We start from the raw sequence: 21769 nt of genomic DNA on the forward strand, positions 1-21769 counted from the left end.
TTTGTTACATTGTCAAGGCGTTTGAACCAGCTCTTGCTTTCATTAGGATCAGGGAGAGTTCAAAACCTTTCTCTTAAAGAGACAGTATCACGCTATTTTTCGCAACACATTGAAAATCGAAAAGACGCTATTCGGTTGATATATAGCAGCCAAGATACAATGACACAATGACCAAAATTCCATTAAAAGACTATCAGAATGCAAAGAAATTATCCACGGTTTTTTTCGCCGGCAGATGACCAAAATTAAAATGGGTTCAAATTTGAAAACGTCGGGCCGACGTTTTCAATTTTCGCTGTCGTAACGCACTAAAAATCGGCTGTACTATATTTTGGTTCAACCTTTCGTATAATATTTCTTTAAATTAGCGATTTAGAAATTAATTAACCTAGTGTTCAAAATTTAAATTTAGTGAATTTTTTGCCCAAAATCATGATATGTCCCATGATACTACCCCTTTAAAGAGTATGAATCTGTTAAAATTTTCGTTTAAATCGATGAGAACTCGAACTGTCGCTTCTTGTTAATCGCCAACATTCATGCGCCCCGCCTACGAGTTTGAGCTTTAGGTAACTCTTGTTTTCACAAAACCGCGCTTTAATACTGAGACTTAAAAACATTTTGTGGATTGCTTTCTTTAGATGTGGAGATTTTTTCGTCCGTTCAGAAAGAAAATCTTGCTCACTTGTTGGCCTCCATGCACCTGTCAATAAAACAGCAAGACGCTGGAGAGGAACAGTGTGGATCTTACGGACACATCACCAACACGGGCTTTGAAGTATTTGTTCAAAGGTAACACTCAGTACTCCGTCATTACTCACTTAGTGCTGTTACAAGCTACACACATAAGTTCCAAAGCTGCATAAGAATCGTGTAATAACGAGAAATTCGTTTATCTGTATTTTGGCTTTAGTCATTTTGGAAGGGATCAATTTGCAATAATGCAAGACCATTCTTTATGGGATTTCAAACGCAATGCCTTAAAAATGCATTTGAAACTAGTTCCTGAAGAATCTGAAAGCTGCATGCCAATGTTTGATTATTACAAGATATAAACATTACAATTTTACAAAACAAAAACGCTAAAATATTACATTACGTTGATTGGCTAGTTTTCAAATAAAAGTATCTTGAGGGCACGTTTGGAGACGATTAAGGAGTGAGATGATTTAAGCGACTTAGGTAAAGCCTTCGTTTATTTCGCCTTAGTATTAGCCAGGTCTTACAATGTTATGAATATAATTTTGCCAGGTTTATCTGTTTGGTGAAGAAGCGTCATGCAGTGCTTCGAAAAGACCACGAACAAATGGCAGCAGCGCTACAGACTATTGAGCGAGGAACTCTGCTGGCTGAACAACTCAAGACTCAACTGGGTCACGAGAAGATGGTTCTTGAACAGAAGAAAGAGGTGCGAACAGTGTTTAATTGGTCTGGAGGAGAGGAGAAAGGAAGGAGAGAGGAAGGAAGAAATGATGGAGGAAGGGAGGGAGAGAAAGAGGAAGGAGGGAGGGAGGAAGGAAGGAGAGTGGAAGGGAGGGAGGTAGGTAGGTATAAAGAACGCAGGAAGGGATAGAGGAAGGAAGGAAGAAGGGAGGGAGAGAGGGAGGAAGGAAGGAAGGAAGGAAGGAGGGAAGGAAGGAAGGAAGGAAGGAAGGAAGGAAGGAAGGAAGGAAGGAAGGAAGGAAGGAAGGAAGGAGGGAGGGAGGGAGGGAGGGAGGGAGGGAGGGAGGAAGAAACTAAGGAAGGGAGGGAGGGAGGGAGGGAGGAAGGGAAGGAGAGAGGGAGGGAGGGAGGGAGGGAGGAAGGGAAGGAGAGAGGGAGGGAGGGAGGGAGGGAGGGAGGGAGGAAGAGAAATGGTAAATTTGAGGCTTAGTAGTGTAATAAGTAAACCCTATTCAGTTTGCCTAACTTTTTCATTTATTTTTTTTAATAGGGTAACCTTCAGTTACTACTGCAGATTGGACAGGTAACGAACGTTAAGCTTTTTGTTTCCATGCAACCAATAATAATTTTAACTGAGGCTTGAAATGATAATGTAATTGAAATCCGGCCTGTTTTTTTTTTTTTTTTTTTTTTTCCAAATGATGATGATAAAAGTAATTATTTCCCTCTTCAGGACAAAGCGATAGCAGAAGAGCAAGTCAGACTGGTAAGAAGACAACAGGAAAGAATACAGAAGCTGAAGAAGGTAAGTTTATACGACGCATTCTTAACATATACACGGACATGTCACTACTGGATTTGAATAGATTGCTTAGTGGTTCACAGGCAGTCAAAAATAGGGTATACATTACCTAGCAACTCATTGAAACCTCAGTTTACTTGAACTCCTCTTTTACTCAGTTTACCTGAACTTCTCTTTTACTCGAACCAAAGAAGTTTTTCGTGCTTCACTTTTTTTTTCTACCATGAAGTAGTACTCGGATGACTCGAACTTTTCGTTGTGTCAAGTCAAGTCGGACAGTTTTTCGTTTCTTCCGATGGTTCGTAACCTGCAAAGCAAGTGTCCCCTTGGGTTTTTATGCGCGTTAAAAGCATTTACTTAAGGGGAAAAAAGGCTTTAGTATACAGAAAAACCAACAGGTTGGGTGGTTCGAGGCAGCTGGATATAGTAGGGATCTTCATATTTGACTACGAGTACGAGATTGAGTACGAGTACGACTTTTCAAATCTAGTTTACGTGGTTTAGAAAACCGCTTGTCACACCAATCTTGTTTCTATGGTCTCCTTATCTGCTGGTAAACAACGGGAAGGAGCGAGAGTTCTGGGGATGTGACTGATTTGAAATTTGAAAGTCGTACTCGTACTCAATCTCGTACTCGAACACTGATCTGCAGTTTCCTAGTTTATTGTATAGCACAGAATCGCCACTCCTTCGAACAAGCGTTGAACTATTTGTTTCTTGCAGGCTCTCCCTGAGTACCAGATTGCGCACGAGCGCGCAGTGTTCAAAGCAGCAGCTGTGGTGTCAGATACGAAAAGAGTGCTTAAGAACCTTGATGCACAGGGACTGGCTGAGTTGCGGGCTCTACAAAAACCAGATAACGAGATTGAAGATCTGTTAGCAGCTATCATTATTATTGGTATGTATATAGAGAGCTCTTTCTTTCCAGAAAGCGTGAACTTTGACTTTCGGTCAGTATGGGACAGTCCGTTATGAAAACATGACGTTCAGGGCTGAGTTGCTCGAAGCATGATTAGCGCTAACCATTGGTCAAGAGGTATTAAAACCTATAGGTTGTCATGGTATTTAACCCGGGTTAGCGCTAACCATGCTTCGAGCAACTGGGCCCAGGGCGCTCTGGTTGAAACCAAAACAAACACGAATTACTTTTAACACTCAGTTGATAACCGCTCTGTTTTTCTTTTGCAGTAAAGTCACCTTCGTCCGATTTGACTTGGAACAAGGGAGCTAAACGTCTGATGGCGAATTTAGACAGGTAAGTTAGAGCTTTTTAAAAAACAGCTCTTTTAAAGGAATGAAGGGAGTCAAATACAGAGATCGATGATTAATTATAGTGGTAGATAGCCGTCAGTCCTGAAAAACTTTGGAGATGTGCCGCTGTTGAAGTAGAGATCCTGTGCATTCATGATAAATACTGAAGTAGAGAGCCTGTTGATTCATGATAATCCAATTGATTTAATGGCACGTTAAACAAAAATTCGTGAACACGAAATATAAGCGGAAATGACAGGAGTTTTTAGATGATGTATGTCGTTTAAAGATCGTTAAGGGTTTACCGTCTTTGTTTCTGTCAGATTTCGCGAAGAGCTTGGAGTGTTTGACGAAATGGAACTTTCGGAGAGTACCTTGGAAGTGGTAGAGCCCTACCTCAAGAAGCCTCATTTCAACGGAGACTATCTTGAAAGGAAAACGAACAACCCTGCAGTGGGCTCCCTGTTACTATGGGTCAAGGGAGTGGTCAGGTAAAACAACTCTGTCAGTGGGTTTCCTGTACATCTTTTCCCGCTATTGCAACACGCGTCGAATAAATGTTCTGCGCGTGATTGCCAGACCTCAGATGTCAGCGCTTCGCATGAACATGCTTTTTCCTCGCTTGCCTAACTCAATTTATTGACGTCATTTACCCATGTTTTCCCGCCTTCCTTTGCAACATGCCAGTTAAATTTGTTTTCCTGTGCTTTACATGCCACACGTCCATTATACACGTTTTTCGCGCTTTCCACGCGCGCCTTAAACATGCCTTCCTGCGCTTGCCTGTGGTCTTTTACAAGTTTTTTTTTTTGCGCTTCCAGACGTCAGTTTAACATACTTTTCCTGTGCTTACTATACATAAGTTATATCTGCATGTTTTCCCTACTATTACAATACTTTAGTTATACTTTTGTTCCTGTCTTTGCAACATTGTAGCCAAACTTGTTTTCCCACCCTCACCAAATGTCAATTATAGACATTTTCCGCGCGCTTGCCATACGCCACTGCAACTCCGACGTCAGCTACACCTCTTTCCCGCGCTTTCCTCATGCGCCTATCGGGTTACTCTGGTCATTTTGCATTGAAGTTGCGTGAGGACGGTACCTACTGATACAGAAGTATTTTTGCGCGGCTTATGACTATGCGGAAAAAGTAGATCTTAACAAGGGCTTTTGGAATCCAAAAAGAAAATTGGGGTTAACCATGCATTTTTTAAAAGATAATTAACCAACAATAATTTTAAAAAACGCCAAACTCATAACAATGTTTGGCATTTTTACCCAAATTGAAGCTTAATTATCTCTGAATAATGCGTGGCTACCCCTAATTTTCTTTTCGGATTCCAATAACCCTTGTCAAGATCTGCTTTTCCCACGTAGTTATAAACCGCGCAAAAATATCTCTTGTTTTAGCAGGCACCGCCATTAAGAAACCCGACTTACTCGGACCATCCCGAGATGCGCAGAGTGCATGCGCGGTCGCAAAAGAAGCGCCGTCCTTAAGTCTTAACACTCCTCTATTAACTGTTTAGGTACCATCGCATGATGCAGTCCAAGGTGAAACCTCTACACTCCAAAGTGTCCGAGACGTCCTCAGCAGTTGAGCTGGCTGTAGGTAAATTGTCTTCTATGGAGAGCAAACTGAAGGACCTGGAGGAACGCCTCAGATCACTCGCTTTAGCTTATGAAGAAGCGTCCATTGACAAGTGTAGACAGTACGAGCTGTCAGAGACATTAGACTCACAGCTATCCCAGGCTGCTTACTTTGAGGAGGTGAGAGAGTAAATAGCGAAAACATTTTATATGTTACATTCTTATTTCTAACACTGATGAACATAACTCATCTAAGGGGCATTTTACTGCCATCTGAAAATGTTCTTCCGGTACTCAAATATATACCAAGAAACCAACAGAAAAGGTGAGATTTTGTGGGAAAATAATACTCGACAAATGGCTGGAAGTATGTGGAAGCGAGAAAGACTAAGGGTGGCGCAGATTAAAAGCTTGAGGATAGTGTTCAATTCTTTTTTTCTTCTGTACAAGCTAGGTGGTTCTATGTTTTGAGTCTGTGGATGAAATCCTAAAGTGTGACCATTCAAATAAAAGTTATCGAACGGTAGTTTCATGTGTGACCGACTATCATGTACAAGCTGCCTGTTACTTTTAACTCTGTGGTTTAAATCCTACATTGTTACCATGCGAATGAAAGCTATATGAAAGTAATACATTCCTTAGATGATCTTTTTTCTGGCGTAATTCAAGATTTTAAGACAAATATTAACGCAAGAACACGACGTTTCGGCGTCATCCTGTTGCCATTATCACATGCAAATTATTAAGGTTGTAAGTAAGAATTTATAGCAGAAAGCTTCATTTTTCAACTCGTTTTAAGGTGCTGTCAAGTGGTCGTCAGAAGTGGTTTAAGCTGTTAGAATCCATCAGCACCCGTGAAGAAGCAGTGGCCGGTGGAGTCGCTATCGCGGCAGCATTCGCCACCTACCTAGGCCCCTACTCGTTCATGTTTCGCCGTGAAATGCTGACAGTGCACTGGCCACAGTGTCTGGATGAGCGTGGTGTGATGCTAGTGGTAGACAGTTCAACACCGTACGCTGGTGCTGAGGTATTTATGATGGAAAAGTTACAAGAGGTGCGAGCAAGCAGTGAGAAGCTAGTTGAAGGCGAAGGAGAGACAAATGCAGAGCTGGAAGAAAATGCAAACACAGATGACAGCAATGAACAGAATGGTAAAATAGGCGCTTTACATTTGTCAAATCTGGCCGGCCAGACCCGTTAGTTCGTAAACGGAACGTAACAATTTGAACTAGGATAAGTTTTATCCTAGTCCCTAGAATTTCTTCAAAATAGCGCGTACCATTTTCGAAGTGATTATTTTTCAAGATTTTGCAGCGCCACTCCTTCAAAATGACGCATTCGATTTACAGACTGGGCGGGTGTGGTCGGCCAGTTCTGGCAATTTGAAAGCACTCTTAGTTAAATTCCTCTCATTCACTCCTCTCTGTTTATGTCATAGCATAATGCTTCCTTTGCCATTTGGGTCTAGAGCTGTTTTTCAGTGACCAACTTTACAATGGAGTATACTAAGGTCACAGGTTCGACTCCAGAAGGGGACGGCCATCATTTCTTTGTCCCATGTACGGGACATACTGAATATTACTGATTATATACTGAATATTGCATTTTCTTGGCGCGGTTTTCTGTTGTGTTGAAACTGATTTCGTATCGGATTTGCTTTGGTTTTGCTTAAAATGGCTTTGTGTTTGGCAAGCTAGAAAATTTGCCTCACTCTTTCAGCCAATAAGTCAAACCAAATTTATTACCTGCCTGTTACCACAGTCGATTAGCTTTTAATATTATTGATCCTAGCAGTATGCGGAACGAATGTCACATATAAACCCAGTAAAAAAGACCTGACTCATCATGAGTCTCCTGTAGCTCAGTGTACGTTTAGAGTCTCAGATCGGTGTACAAAAGATCGTGGGTTCGATTTCCATGCTGTTTGACTCAGAATTTTCTTCCTTGTAGTTATGTCCCCACGACTAACTAATCACTTATTCATTCTTCCCGGGTATATTGCAAACTCAGAATACCACCAGCTCCCAGTTGGCTTGATAGCTCAGTTGATAGAGCACTGCACCGGCATCGCAGAGGTCATGGGTTCGAATCCCGTTCAAGGGTGATTTTTTTTTTCAGGCCTTCTTTTCGTAACTGCTTAAGTTGTGTAAATAACTGCGAGGGTCTTTCGTTTTAACTAAATACAGTTTACTTGTTTAAGAACGAACATTTTAAATGTTTCGTTGCCTTTTACACAGCCGTGAAGACGGATGAAACAGAAGGTGACCAAGAAAGGTCTCCCAGTGCAGACATAGAGAAGCAAGACGTGGAAGACAGTGAGAAACAAGAAGGCCCATTACCAGAAGAACCTCAGTCCAACTCAGATGATTATATGTTCTCAGTGGTCAAAGATCAGATGCTGCGCCGCGTGAAGCTGACGGAGTATGATTCATTCGCTTTAGCTGTAATCAAGCTTCTGTTAGGTGAATACCACGTGCGAAGGCTCCTCACCAAGGGTGTGGGGCCTAGGAAGATAGAGAACGCGGTACTAGCCAAATCGTCGTGGCAACGTGTCCCTCTTCTTATGGATCCCTATAATAAGGGACTTGAGCTGATTAGGACCATCGAGGATGGAGGGAACCTGTTGGAAATTGATCTAGCGGAAAGGTAAACAGTATTGGGATGCTCAATGATCATGGTCTACCAATGAAATGTAAATTCATTTTAAGGGGACGTGTCAACTATTTGTGATGTTACTTTGAATGGCCAAAAACATTTTTGTATCGACGGAATCGTTCAAATAATGATTCAGTTTTGTTAACAATAACCCTACTATTGCACAGAAACTGATGTTAATTATCTCTGGCTGCGGATGGCCAGGATGGAAATGGATTGCAACTTGCAAAAATTGGTTATTTTTTTCAATTTCTTGCCGTGTATTTTGGAGAAATTGCTAAAAACCTTGTTATAGTTTTTTCCTCCTAGGAGAAATCACCTCATTTTTTTCTCTGCTCTGAGACCAATTTGGTGTTTGAGACCAAAACATACAGAAAATTCTGTAACAGTGCCCCTTAAACGTCTCCAAGGTGGTTTAGGAGCAGGTCACTCAAACACAGTAACCGGAAAAAAAAGATTCAAATTACACGTAAAACTCCCAACTGGCAGGAGGCAGATTAGCTGGTATTTTAAAAGTTGTGACGAGTAGGGTTGAAGTCGGGACTACAGCTAGTGGCCAGAGCAGGACTTGGCTACATGGCCTCCAAGTAGCACAAGTAGTACCAGTGCTTTTCTCGCATTATAGCTAAGTCCAAGTTCAGTGTTTACTGTACATGAATAGCATGCGTTATCAGTTAAGGTAAAAATTTATGTGTGTGGTTGTGTATGTTGGGATTGTGGGGGAGGGGGGTGGTTACTGCTCAGCTGCTTTAGAAAGAAAGTAATTACAAGAGTTGTGATAAAATAGAAAAAGTCGACATTGCCGGTCTACTCACTGTGTTCTATTTCTCCCTCAGTGACCCCTCTTCCATCCTGAAGATCGAAAAGGCCATTACAAGCGGAACAGCGCTGGTGTTGTACAATATTGATCGTCATGTTGACTCCCTTTTTATGCCTCTTATTTACCACATTACTACAGCCACCAGTGATGAGATTGAAAAAGGTTTGGTGACATAGCTATCTGTGTTTCATGCATTCTGTAAGGCGTCCCATTTTGCCAGAGGGTGGGGGTGGGGAGGAGTATTTAACCTAAAAGGCACGAAATTGTCACTGTGAAATGCCATGTCCGTTAAAATGGGGGAGGGATGGAGGTGCACATCTGAAAATTTCATTATGCTATTTCCATTTTTGGTTTCGATTTAATACTGAATTGAATTCTTTAAGTTGTGGAAACTTCAATTTAATTTATCTTTATCCCTTATAAATGGTAATTGCTGTCACTTCTTTTTACGTACGATTTACCCTGATGCTCTCAACCTCAATCTAAAAATTAGCCTTGGAAAACACTTTTGAAGAAGAGCAGCGAGAAATTCCGTTTTCTTTTAGACCTGAATTATTGTTAATCCGCGTTTGAACAACCCTGTCGTTACCGTTAACACCAGTTGACAAAGATCTTGGGAAGGCCAGTTTGCAAAATTCCCGTGCTTCATTTTTTCTGTCCCAGACTCTCAGTTGGTGAAGTTCGGTTCGCGCCGTGTCATGTGTCACCCCGAGTTCCGCCTGTATCTGGTATCCAGATCCTCTCGGCCAGCCTTCAGTACTGAGGTGTCTTCCATCACGACTCTTGTGAACCTGCGCTTGGACGAGGAAGCCTTGGCCGAGGAGATCCAGTGGGAGGCTTTTCACCGCGTGCAGCCTGGGCTCTATGTTGAGGGCCGCAAGTGCTTGATGGTGATGATGGAGTTACTGAGACTACTGGAGAATATTGACAGCAAGCTGATGGGTCTGGTGACTGCACGGCAGGGTACAGACATCTGGGAGGAGACGGAGGTCATTGCTGAGCTGGTTAATTGTAGAACTGAGGTGAGGTATAGCTTCCTTGCATCGCGAGACACTCTCACTAAAGGTCAATTGGTCACCGTAAAAAGATTCGGGTGCTAACGTTTCGGACGTTAGCCCTTCGTGTATTCGCTCTGATGAAGGGCTAACGCTCGAAATGTCAGCACTCGAATCTCTTTACGGTCATCCAATTTGCCTTAAGTTATCAACTCTGTTGATAAACCGAACATTCGTTTCTACTCCCTACTGACGCACCACAACAGGTTCTTTAGAAAGTAACCCCCTTATCCGTTTGTAAATTGCCCATTTCCGATAATGGCATGCCCTCTGTCTAGTATTTGTTTTATATTTTTCACTCACTGCCCCGAGAACATGGTTAATTTAAGAAAAACAATTATAAAGAAGGACGTTATATAGTGAGGCTTAGGTATCTTATTTTAGTATAATTACTCAGGTGATTATAGAGATTCTGTTGATCTGATTGGTCGAAGATTGCGTCATATCCTGCTATAATCACCTCGCGCGAGGTGATTATAGCGGGAGCACTAACTTTCAAAATGGCCGCTTAGCTATTTGTTGACATTTCTGAAAAAGAAGTAAATAGGATGAAAGAAAATGCAATTCCGAAAGGTACTAAAGATGCAGCTAAGTCCGAGGTGATCCTTTTCGAAGGCAAGAGATGAAAATTTTGCTAATTGTAATAAAAAAAACCCTTGTAATTTGCATGTTGTCGATCTCGATGACTTAAAATGAAGACAACAAATTAAGTTAAATTCAAGCAAGATTTTCTTTATTAACAGAATGATTTCACAAACAAAACGAGTTTAAGACAGAATTTGAAAGCATGGAAGTAAACAAGATGAATAAATGTCTCTGTAAGTTTTACGTTTCAGTGACGAGAAAAGAAAACAGTTTTTATAATCTGAAAACTAGTTTGTTGTCGGTTCGAGCGACTCTCGACCACCATCTAAAGTCACCGCCTCACAACAAAATATTTTCATCTGCGACAACCGTGTACTTGTTTAGTGAAGCCAACAAATGACTTAATTCCTACCTGAAGCAGCTTATCTCCCAGGGCAATTTATAAACGTCCGTTAACCGGCGAAGCCATCATGTCAACAAGAAATTGTGCAATAAAATGCTATCGCTAACACTTGTGATCCCGGCTCGAGTTTTACACCAAACAGCCTGGTTCATCTCCATCTATTTTGGTAAACGGGTCGGAGAAACCCAACATTCATTCACAGAAGTCAGTGCTTCGTCTCAATGAAACGGCAGTTAAAGAATATTGACATTCTGCTTGAGGCCGTGTGCAGTTTATCGATTGCGCATGTGATTTCGATTGAGCATGTGATCGGCAGACTGCGCGTCTCTGTTCATTGACGCGTGACGATTTGAAACAAACAAACAAAACAGACATTTTTCGGACGGTACTTGTTTTTCTCTGATAATCACCTGACTAATTATACTAAAACAATTATTCGCCTCAGGCTCAGTAAATATTGGTGAATATTCCCCTCGACTTCGTCTCGGGGAATATTCACCAATATTTACTTCGCCTTCGGCTAATAATTGTTAAATAATAGGAGGCTGGAAATTTATAAATACTTGTGATAAAAGGTGATGTAGAATACTGATTTTGTCAGATCATAAGCAAGTTTGAAAATTAAAGTTATGGTCATTTGTATTGAGAAGTTGGTTAAGGGCGAAGCAGCCTTTTTCAAATTTTCAAAGACTCAAACTTAACGATGTTGTGTCCCGTTATCAAACAGTGACTGTTACCTCACAAAACGTCTTGGAGCTCAATGCTAAAAGTCAGCAGCCCACGTTATGAAATTTAGGTTGAATAGCCACACGCTAGGCGCCAGGGTCAGTTTCTTGGAAAAGTGGTTTAGTTACGTTTCAAGCGTTAGCCCTTCGGCTCTGACGAAGGGTTAACGCTTGAAACGTCCGTACTCGAATCTCTTTACGGTGGCCAATTTACCTTTAATTATCAACTCTGTTGATAAAACAAACATCCGTTTCTTGGAAACCCTACGGTGCTTGACTAATGTTAGGGAACACTCTTGCCGGCTCGCACGAAAAATCCCAGAACATAACGTTTCCGTTAATATGCTCATTATTTTTTAGCCTCACTGTTGACTTTGTTGTTGATTTTCTCTCCACACCAGGTTGCAAAACGTCTTACCCACACATTGGACAACTACAACAGACTAAAAGGCCTTCGTGAACTTTTCATACCGCTTGCCAAACGTGCGGTGATGATGTTCTCCCTTCTGCGTTCCCTGAACAGTGTTCAGCACGAGTATCGTTTCTCCCTGGGGTATTTTTTCTCCCTGTTCCGGTCGGCGGTAGGACAGGATGTGGAGCCCCTGAAGGAGAAGTTAGAATACGAATCGGACACTGAGAATGGAGATGGACTCAAGTCGGAGTCGAGAACTACTATTTTGATTAAGGCGGTTGAGGAAGAAGGAGCGGCAACAACAACTGTCCAAGGTACATGAACTATTTTCTTTTTTTGTTCTTTGTTTTAAATAAAATAAAATGGGAATTTCAGTAGAATCCACGGCGTGGCTCTTCTCTCCACTGTTTCCAGGTCGAATTAGAATTTGGAAACGTTTGTTTTTGTGGAGGGAGGAAAACCAGAGTACCCGGAGAAAAACCGTCGGAGCAAGGGACGAGAACCAACAACAAACTCAACCCAGATATGACGCCGAGACCGGGAATCGAACCCGGGCCACATTGGTGGGAGACGAGTGTTCTCACCACTGCGCCATCCCTGCTCCCCTAAATAAATTGTTTTAAATGGTTTTCCGGCCCTTGCTAATGCGTTTTCATTGGGTTGTTTTCTTGGTCCAGTCCTGACGTCTACACACAAAAGAAAAGTCCTTTTTGAACAGGAAGTTTTGGTATAAAAGAAGCCTAGCCTGGCTATTCTCATTTTAAGTTGACAATCAACCACAAGAGCGTGAACAACTGACAAACAAGCTTTGTCTTTTCTGTGACCATTACTAATATATTTTGATCAATGTTCAGTCTAAACTGCTGTTAAAATAAATCGACTTTGTTTAACGAGGGTGACACCTAACAGTCTTTACGACTGACAAACCTGTGGCCCTCGGATTCCGGATCGAACTGTAATTTGAAAATATGGTTTTTGAGGAGAGGGGAAAACCGGAGTACCCGGAGAAAAACGTCTCGGGGCAAGGACAAGAACCAACCACAAAAACTCAACCCGCATATGACGCCGCGAAATAAGTGAAATAGGAACTTGTTCCTTGTATAGCTGTGAAAATCATCCGGTTTGGTGAAGTTTTGAAGCATATTAGTTGAGAGTACGTTTAAGTCAACAGCCTAGCGCTACTGAATTGTGTTTCATAGAAGAAGGAAGAGATAGCCCCTTAATAGCGGATCTTCATGTTTAAAAATGGTCACTTTTACTTTTCCTTGTAGGTGAAGAAAATCGCGCTCCTTCTCGTAATAAAAAGGTCCGTAAGCGGACATCAGTGATCCTGCCAGCTGAAGTACCTCTACCAACGCCTGGTTTGGAATACACACCTCTTGGTGATGAACAGTCAGACCAGCTTATAGCCTCGCTTACCCAATCATTCTACAGACATGTCAGCAGGTTTGTATACATCCTTTCTCGGAAGACAACATTCTGATTCGATCATTTCACTGAAGTTGATTAAAAAGAGCTGTGGCTTATTTGAAACAAGCTTTACGCATACTTTCTGCGCATCTCGAGATACTCGGGTTTCCTATGAGTGGTGCCTACTAATACAGGGGTATTTTTGCATGGTTTAAAACTATGTGGAGAAAGCAGAACTTAGCAAGTGCTCTTGGTATTGAAAAAGAAAATTTAGGGTCACCATGTATTTTTCAGAGATAATAAAGCTTCAAATTGGAAAAAAAAAAGGCCATTCATTGCTTTTATTTTACTGTTGTTTAGAGTCATTGTTGCTTAATTTTCTCCAGAACAAAATACCACGCTACCCCCAATATTCTTTCTGGATTCCAGTAACCCATACTAAGATCTGCTTTTCACGCATAGTCATAAACAGTGCAAAAATGCTTCTGTATTAGTAGGCACCGTCCTTAAACGATATTTCTTTAGACCACGTCGAGGCATGGTATAAGTTATGATCTGGTTGCTCAGCCTTGAGAAAAATAGAAACGAATATGAACAGAGCCGTACACAGAAATTGACTAGATCTGACAAGGCAGGTCTAAGCTAAGTGTTCTTTTCAAGAGTGCTTCGCCAGTTTTGGACTTGTCCACACTGTCATTCGTTGCCTAGGTACCTACGCCATGCCTCAAAACTTTCAGTGGTCGTCTTCTTCTCCTCCAGCTTGAAATTAAATGGTGAAAAGATAGCCCTACTCAGATCTGGGTAACGAAGTAGTGGTGTCCTAACTCGGTGTTGTCGTTTTATCTTTTCACAGGAGTATAAACCAACATCACCGCCTCCTGTTCGCCTCCTTGCTGTCACTCTACAAAATGGAAGAGCGTTCGGAGGGAACACTCACTCAAGAAAAAATTTCGCTGCTGCTTTCTGGTAAAATACATCTTTAGTTCGTGTCAACATGTGTGACAGGTGCTGATTGACAGTTCCGAAGTTCGTAAAGTGACTGGGCCCTAGTTTACGTATGGTTCAAATTGCGCCTTATGAAGAAATGAGCCCCATCGCCAGAGAGATCACATAAAAATTAGGTTTACCAAGTTTGGTTATGTTTCAATGTGCAATAACCAGGCTGTGACCTGTTAAAGGTTGCCCAAACTCCATACAAATTTGTAGTTCTGAGATGGCCTTCCCCAATCCTTACAAAGTCTCTAATTTTTCCGATTTTTCAAAGCCTTCTACATTGTTGTAATCGAACGACAGAACCTCAAACTTGGTAAACTGACTAATTTTAATCTGAACTTTCTTGTAACGGCCTCCAATTTCTAATTAAATAAAAATTTCAGAACTTGTCCCCAGTCTCCATTTGATCTTCGGTAAGGACAATAGAATCTAACTCTCTTTTGACTTTATTTCTAGGTACTACATCTTCACCAGTCCCTGCACTTTCAGACTTCGACCCCACTCTTCTCCAGCCAAGCTGGATCGCGCAAGAGGCCTGGGAACTCATCCTTGCAGTCTCCAGTCTCAAAGGCCCCTTGGACAGCATCTGTACTCACATTGCCTCCAACCCCGGTCCGTGGAGAGACTGGTATGGAAGCGAGAGGCCTGAGACCCAACCGTTGCCCATAGAAACCGAAGGCTCAGAACTGAGTGTGCTTCACAAGTTGTTGATGATTCGTTGCTTGCGTTCTGATAGATTTGAACGAGCCATGCGCATGTTTGTGGAAAGTGAAGTCGGGGAGCTCATAGAGAAGACTCTTCCGCCCTTCGATAAGATCCTTTCTGGTATCAAGCATTCGATTCCTATATTTGTTGTGATGCCAGACCACTCGTCTGTCAACACACCATTCAAGATATCCCCTGTTGGGAGCATCAGGCGTATGGCAGAGGTACTACTTCTTATAGCCTATCACAATGTGTCCCCATTGATTTCAGGTCCAACGAGTGCTTTCATAAATTTCCCGAGTCGCTTAGAGAGAGAGTGATCTGCTGACAGTGATCTGTTTAAAACAGGGGAAAGGTACTCCGTTATTGTACCAGGAGACATCACGAAAATTGTAGAGAGCAGTATTTTCTGAAAGTAAAATGTAAATCTTCATGTTGGGTCAAGAAACAGTCGTTGGAATAATAACATTGGATAGTAAACTAACTTGCAACTGTTACGTCCAGAACAAGAATTCAATGGCAAAGCATTAAGTCTAAGGGTGCGTTCAATTCACCCTATTCCGGAATAGAAATACATACAATGATGACACGAAATCCCTGATAAGAGGTTTTTGGATTTACTGGGGTACAAAATCGCTCTTAAATTATCATGTGTCAGCAAACGTTTGCAAAAATGCATTCCCAAATTTACTGTAAAAGAGAAATCTGACAGCTATTCTGCTTATTCTTATTCCGGAATACGATCGTTAAAAACACACGTTGTGGGAAGAGAGAAGCTAACGTCCTGGAAAAGGATGGCTACATGTATTGAATGCATTCTCACATATTCCTTTGTAGGGGCTTTCCAAAGTATACTGAGCTGCTGCAACAATTACAACACATGATTTCACAAGTTTTTAGTTTTCACAAGTTTTATTTATTCACAACAGAACCTTAAGTTATAACTAGGCTGGCTCGCAAATAGCGAAGAGCTAATTGCGGCAAGCCAGACTGTACACAAAATCATTATTTTTTTTTTTTTTTAACATTACATACAACAATAACAATGATAATGTGTGAAGAGGAAAACTAGACAATAACGAAGTGTAACAAGGAAGACAGATCTCATCTGTCTTTCACGTTCATACTTGGGTTGGGTGGGTGGTTGAGATCAAAATATGGACTGATAGCGGCTGTCAGTGGTTGCCTTTACAGGCTGATGTCCGATCTCACCCCACAGAAGAAGTGTAAACTGCCATGAGACTATGAGATCTGTGCGGTATATAAATACATTACATTACATTGCATACAGGCATTTCCAACCTACAGTTGCAGTCTGTATGCTTAATGTACTATGTATTCTTTATGCTTCCTATGTGAGCGATCTTCAAACGATAATGTTTGTTTTTCAAATTAATTTGCAGGCCAATAAAGTACAGTGCCAACAAATATCCGTGGGACACGGACAGGAAGAGGTCATTGATGTTGCCTTGGCAACGGCTGTGCGGACAGACGCTTGGTTGGTGATTGAAAATCTTCAATTGGCTTCACGTCCGTGGCTGGATCAACTGTACAATCGATTGTCTAGGCTTCAATTACAAGCCGGTACGTGTTTTATTAGTGTACGATCACGTTCTATCTTCTGCTATCGGTTAGGGTCAATTGCGATTGTATGGAACTAGTGTCTTGCGATCGAAAAATCAAACCATTATGGGTCATATTTGGCCAATTCCGCTTTTCAGAAAGTATACAGGAAGAATAGATCACTACTTTGCTATCTGCCAACAAGGCAGTATTAAAAAATAGATAAAAAGTCGGGAATTAAAACTAGAGGTAAAGATGCTACTTTCAGAACTCGGATATCTGTGTTAGTAAGCAATAATGCTTAATATGTTGCTACATTTTCCAGAAACTTCTTCAACTCCGTCTCAGTGGCGCGTATTCCTGCTTTGTGAGCCTGCGAGTCACTTGCCAGTGGGGCTTCTTCTGTTCACTTATCAACTGGCCTGGGACGTGGTGCAGAGAGAAGGGCCTGTGTATCAGCCCCTGGACTCTATGGATCTAGACTTGAAAACCGTGATAACGTCCACCCTTGAGGTATAAAACAAAAACCTTTGATGTTGTTTCGTGGACGTTTGCGTCAGTCGCTAGGTCAAAAGTCCTAACTTTCTTGATTATACAATGACAATTACGTATACTTTATAAACCGAGCTGTAATGCCTACAGATGGAGAAAGAGACATTCATATGTGCGCTGTCAACCTATCAACACTGAACATTCTTGCAATATAAAAAGGTCCGAAGCAAAAATTTTGAGCGTTAAGATTAAATCAAGTGTGACCATTCAAATAAAAGCTATTCAACGGTACTTGTCTGTAATGCTGTTTCTTATGCTGCAAGGTGATTCTAACGTTTGAGTCTGTGGATGAAATCCTAAAGTGTGACCATTCAAATGAAAGCTACTAAGCAGTACTTTCCTGTGGTGCTATTCATTATGCTGTACAAGGTGATTCTAACTTTTGAGTCTGTGGATGAAATTCTGAATTGTGACCATTCAAATTAAGCTTAAGACCGATACCTTCCTGTGTTATTTCTTTTCAATTCCTCCCTGAGAGATACTCAAAAAAGTTTCACGATTGCAAGGGTTAAAGCGTCTTGAGAAGTAAAACAGTGGCTGCTTTTTTGTCTTTATAGGCTGTTCCTCGAACTTACTGGGAACAAGCTCGGGACCAGTCTCTCGCAGTTCGTTCAACTTTGTTTGGCTTGTGTGTTAACCACAGCGTTCTGATTATGCGTCATCAGCTGGGGACGCGAGCATCCAGCGGTCGCTACCCTTTGTCTACACGTGACTTACTGACGTCATTTGAGATGGTGATCGGATGGGCTAAGAAACAGGATGGTTTAGGAGCGCCTCAATTGAAGGCATTGTCCGATGTCATTGCTCGGGTAAGACTCTAGTGCCGAGTTACATTTTGTACCGACAGATTTCTTTGTTGGCCTTTATTTGTTAACTAGCTTGGGTAGGGTGAGGTGGGTCACCTAAAACGTAAAGGTAGTCGGAGAGCCTGACTTTCGTGCAGTGAAATATTTTCCGGTAAGGAAAAAAGATTCCGTGTTTACAATTTGTCATGAAGTGTAATTCTGATTCTCTCGTTTCTACACCTTTTTCCTTGAGGGGTTGGGGTGATGGCGGGTTTATCCGAAACTAGAGGGTTTTTAGGGTGTGTGCAAAAATTACATGTGGATTGAAAAAAATTGCAAGCTAAGATGGCACTGAAACAATTCCTAAAAGCGTGGTCTTTGTGGGTACGTAGGCCTGTTAATTTAGTTGGTGTTAGTAATTTGTTATTAACACAAATAACCAGATGAGAGGACCGACCTCGCCACTTTGTCGTCATAGAAACTTTCACCTGCTCACTCTCTTTACCGCGGGAAATATTTACAGGCGTGAGTCAGTGCATCTACGTCTGTCTTTATGGCGGGAGGTTTGTACCTGCTGAATTAGCTATCAGTAAGGCGGGAAACTTCTGTTCGCTTCACTGACTTCATAGCTGGTAAGGTGTACGATCTTTTAGCAGGTAAGTTGACCTGTTTTGTTTGACTCTATGGATCTGCAGGGTGTTTATGGCGGGAAAGTCACTGATCCTTGGGACCGCCGCTACGTAGAGATCCTAACACATCACGTGATGAAAGAGACAGCGCTTCAGCAGCATTCGTCGCTCAGCCTAGGCTCCATCAGTCTGCCTGTACCACCCGCTAATGTAGACCCGTCTGATTACAGTAAGTGGTTTAACGAGAAGACTGGGACAGAGGACGCGGACTTGAGTGCTGTTAGGGCCCTGGGACTAGACACCAGTGTGGAGCGTGAATACAACGAAGCACGGTAAGAGTGCAACAGTGATCATCATTTTTTTTTTCACCGTAACTGCGACTACATCTTTAGCACGTCTGCATCAATGTTACTGCTACATTTTTGTCCCGAACAAAGGCTCGTTTAGGAAGTAGTCAATTCTGAGTTGACCCAAACACCCTGTTAAGACGAGAAACTTTTCCGTACCTTTTTTCTGGTCACTTTAATCAGGTTGTACTGTACAGTGATTTGGTTTGGTTGATTCTGTATTGTGGTCGTATTTAGGATTAAACTTGAGTTTGTTTTCCTGCTGCTAACATGCCAATAGACCATTTCCGAGTTGCTGTGAACCTCGTTATGAAAGCGAGGCTAAGTGCAAAGCTTCTCGTTTGCATATGAATGAAAACTAATCTTCACTATATAAACTTTGCACCTAGCCACGTTATCATAATGAGGTTCAAAACAACTCGGAAATAGCCTATTATTATTTATTATTCTTCAGCGCGTCAGAATTCATTCGCAAACTTGCCAAGCTTCACCAAGACATCCACCACACCTCAGGCCTCATTCAAGATCCTTCCCCAGGAGTCATGATCAACATGCCTCGCTTGCGTGCATCAATGGACGTATGCCTTGAACAGCTCCCCACGCTGCTAAAAATAGAAGGGGATGGGGCTGTACCTATCACTCAACTCCTTCCTCGCGTGCTCTCTCAACTGCGCGCTCTGTCGGTTTACTCAGAGTCTGGTAGTTCAATAGGAGCGGAGGATAGATTGTCAGAGTCCATGGTCTACGTCTTGCAGAAGGTACACTTAGATCACGTTTTTCCGGCGTGTTTTATTTATAGGGAAGTGGTCAAAACTACTGTACTCGAACAGGACCCACCAAACCACAAAATAGATGATGGTCTCTGCCTGCACCCCCCTTCCTCAACCTCAAAAGATAGTGTCTTTATTGCATAGCCACCCCTCTATGTAGCAGTAAAATAAAAAAAATTGACAATGAAATTCAAAGCTCACTTTTCTTGCTTATTTAGCAATGCAGACTCTTGCAAGCTGAATATCTCTAAGTCATCTCAAATTTTAAAGCCAATTAAAATTTTGTTGGTAACTTTCAGCAGATATGTGGTATCTTCGATAACCCCCTACCCTAGTTACTGCGTAGTTCGACCAATCAGATTACAGCTAATAATAGGTTATGTGACGTTGGTTTCAGGAATGTCAGTGGTTCAACTGTCTCCTGTATCACATTCGACATTCCTTACAAGTCCTAGAGCACTGTGTCCTCGGAGGTTCACCAGCAATCCCGCCATCCCTCGCGCCCGTTGTTGACGCACTCCAACAAGAGATGGTCCCCGCTGATTGGTTCCATCCGGATTGTCAGCCCTCCCCCCACAGTCTAACGTCTTGGCTCAAGGGTAATGTTTGTATAAATTTTTCATTTAGTTGGAAACCCATCAAACACTAAGTGAAATTTATTTTGTTATTATAGATCAGGGATGGTTCTAAGATTTCTTATTAACGGTCGCAGAACAATGTTGCAAAATAAAATGCAAGGCTTCATGTGAAAATGTTGTTTTTCTGAAACAGATTTGAGTCGACGTCACAAACAACTCAGTGACTGGGTTCGACGCGGTATTGTACCAAATCCTAACTCGGAGCCCTTAGTAGGACGTGGTCAGCTGACCTCTGTCTGGCTTGGTGGCCTGGCCAACCCCGGAGCTCTGATGACGTCACTTAGACACGAGAAGGCAGCCACGTTTGGATGCACAGTGGAAGAGGTATGTTAGAAACGGACGTTGTTTCCTAGCTTTATGGCTTTAGCTGCAACGATGAATAGCACTTGAGAATAGCGTAGAATGCGCGCATATTTCTCTATTTTTTGAATAAAAACAAGGGCAAGATCTCAATGGGTATAACCACCAAAGATGCTGTTATTTTTCGTAACAGTAAAATTGTTCTCTAACATATTGTCCAATGCTTGTAGGTTGAACTTCGTGTTTCATTGGCGAAGTCCTATTTGTCACGTGACGAGAGTGACAGTGAATCGGAGCAAGGGCTGATTGTGAGGGGGCTGTATTTGGAGGGTGCGTCTCTGGACCTCGACAAAGAGTGCCTTGTGGAACCAACGTGAGTCCTAAGCGCAAATAACTAATTCTTTTCACTTACTGTCGAATGTTTTCCTTGGAAGTTATTTGTGCCAATTAGGAGAATTTAGTTGTTCATCAATCAATCAATCAATCAATCTTTATTTGTACTCACTCTTGCTCAAAAATAAAATTACAACAAAGAAAATATTAAAAGTAATAATTGGAGTACTGGCTGCCTGGAATAACCATAGGGGCTAGCGGAGCCAGGCAGCCAGTTGACATCAGTATTAAATAGAAATAAAATACAGGTCAGCAAGAAAGCTGAAGCACAAATGCACACACAAAAAGAAAAAGAGGAGAGGAAAACGCTAATTCTACGCTATGAGGGAAGTCTAGAATAGTTAAATTTAAATATGAATACAAAACAGTAATATAAGAAGAGCGCACTAAAAAGGTATGCACTTGATGATGATCGACTTACTATTATCTCCTGTTTGCTATTTAGTCTATTCGCGTGAGAAGAAAATGAACGGCGTTTCTGTACTACAAATATTCGTTGGAAAAACTGGAAGCAAAATTAATTCCTCTGATTTTGCGTGTCGTAGTTTGTCTGGTATCAAAGTGGATTATGAATCTATCAGTGAAGTGCATCTCATGCACTGAAACTGACAGATGCATAATCCGTCTTGTTAATTACGAGACGCATTGCCACAAGCTAATATTGCTGCCGAATTAAGGATTTCATCCACAGATTCAAAAGTTAGAACCACCTTGTACAGCATAATTAAACAGCACCACAGAAAAGTACTGCTCGGTAGCTTTCATTTTAATGGTCACACTTTAGGATTTCATCCACAGATTCAAAAGTTAGAACCACCTTGTACAACATAATAAACAGCGCCACAGGAAAGTACTGCTCAGTAGCTTTCATTTGAATGGTCACACTTTAGGATTTCATCCACAGATTTAAAAGTTAGAATAAATTGAATTAGAATGTTTAAAATATAGCGATTATTAAATCCATGTGTTATTGTGGTCGCAATGTTTAATTCCTGGACTGT

The 21769-nt window shown here is 41.7% G+C and overlaps 1 protein-coding gene across 2 annotated transcripts in view; it reads left to right on the forward strand.

The window, feature by feature from the left end:
• LOC146449354 (uncharacterized) overlaps window positions 1-21769 on the forward strand; it is an 82274-nt gene that overhangs the window by 58223 nt on the left and 2282 nt on the right. For both annotated transcript variants that reach the window (XM_085101769.1, XM_085101770.1), the window contains exons 60-83: window positions 642-792; window positions 1252-1408; window positions 1934-1966; window positions 2117-2188; window positions 2909-3083; window positions 3374-3440; window positions 3760-3927; window positions 4968-5208; window positions 5828-6179; window positions 7266-7674; window positions 8520-8665; window positions 9167-9525; window positions 11673-11997; window positions 12955-13129; window positions 13947-14059; window positions 14543-15015; window positions 16195-16375; window positions 16680-16867; window positions 17464-17715; window positions 18387-18652; window positions 19122-19425; window positions 19835-20036; window positions 20209-20399; window positions 20606-20748. In XM_085101769.1, the coding sequence (XP_084957895.1) occupies window positions 642-792; window positions 1252-1408; window positions 1934-1966; window positions 2117-2188; window positions 2909-3083; window positions 3374-3440; window positions 3760-3927; window positions 4968-5208; window positions 5828-6179; window positions 7266-7674; window positions 8520-8665; window positions 9167-9525; window positions 11673-11997; window positions 12955-13129; window positions 13947-14059; window positions 14543-15015; window positions 16195-16375; window positions 16680-16867; window positions 17464-17715; window positions 18387-18652; window positions 19122-19425; window positions 19835-20036; window positions 20209-20399; window positions 20606-20748 (5143 nt within the window). The remainder of the gene's footprint in view (window positions 1-641; window positions 793-1251; window positions 1409-1933; window positions 1967-2116; window positions 2189-2908; window positions 3084-3373; window positions 3441-3759; window positions 3928-4967; window positions 5209-5827; window positions 6180-7265; window positions 7675-8519; window positions 8666-9166; window positions 9526-11672; window positions 11998-12954; window positions 13130-13946; window positions 14060-14542; window positions 15016-16194; window positions 16376-16679; window positions 16868-17463; window positions 17716-18386; window positions 18653-19121; window positions 19426-19834; window positions 20037-20208; window positions 20400-20605; window positions 20749-21769) is intronic.

Source organism: Pavona decussata, unplaced genomic scaffold (genome assembly GCF_977016875.1).
Source record: "Pavona decussata unplaced genomic scaffold, jaPavDecu1.1 SCAFFOLD_602, whole genome shotgun sequence".
In the NCBI taxonomy this organism is placed as follows: domain Eukaryota; kingdom Metazoa; phylum Cnidaria; class Anthozoa; order Scleractinia; family Agariciidae; genus Pavona; species Pavona decussata.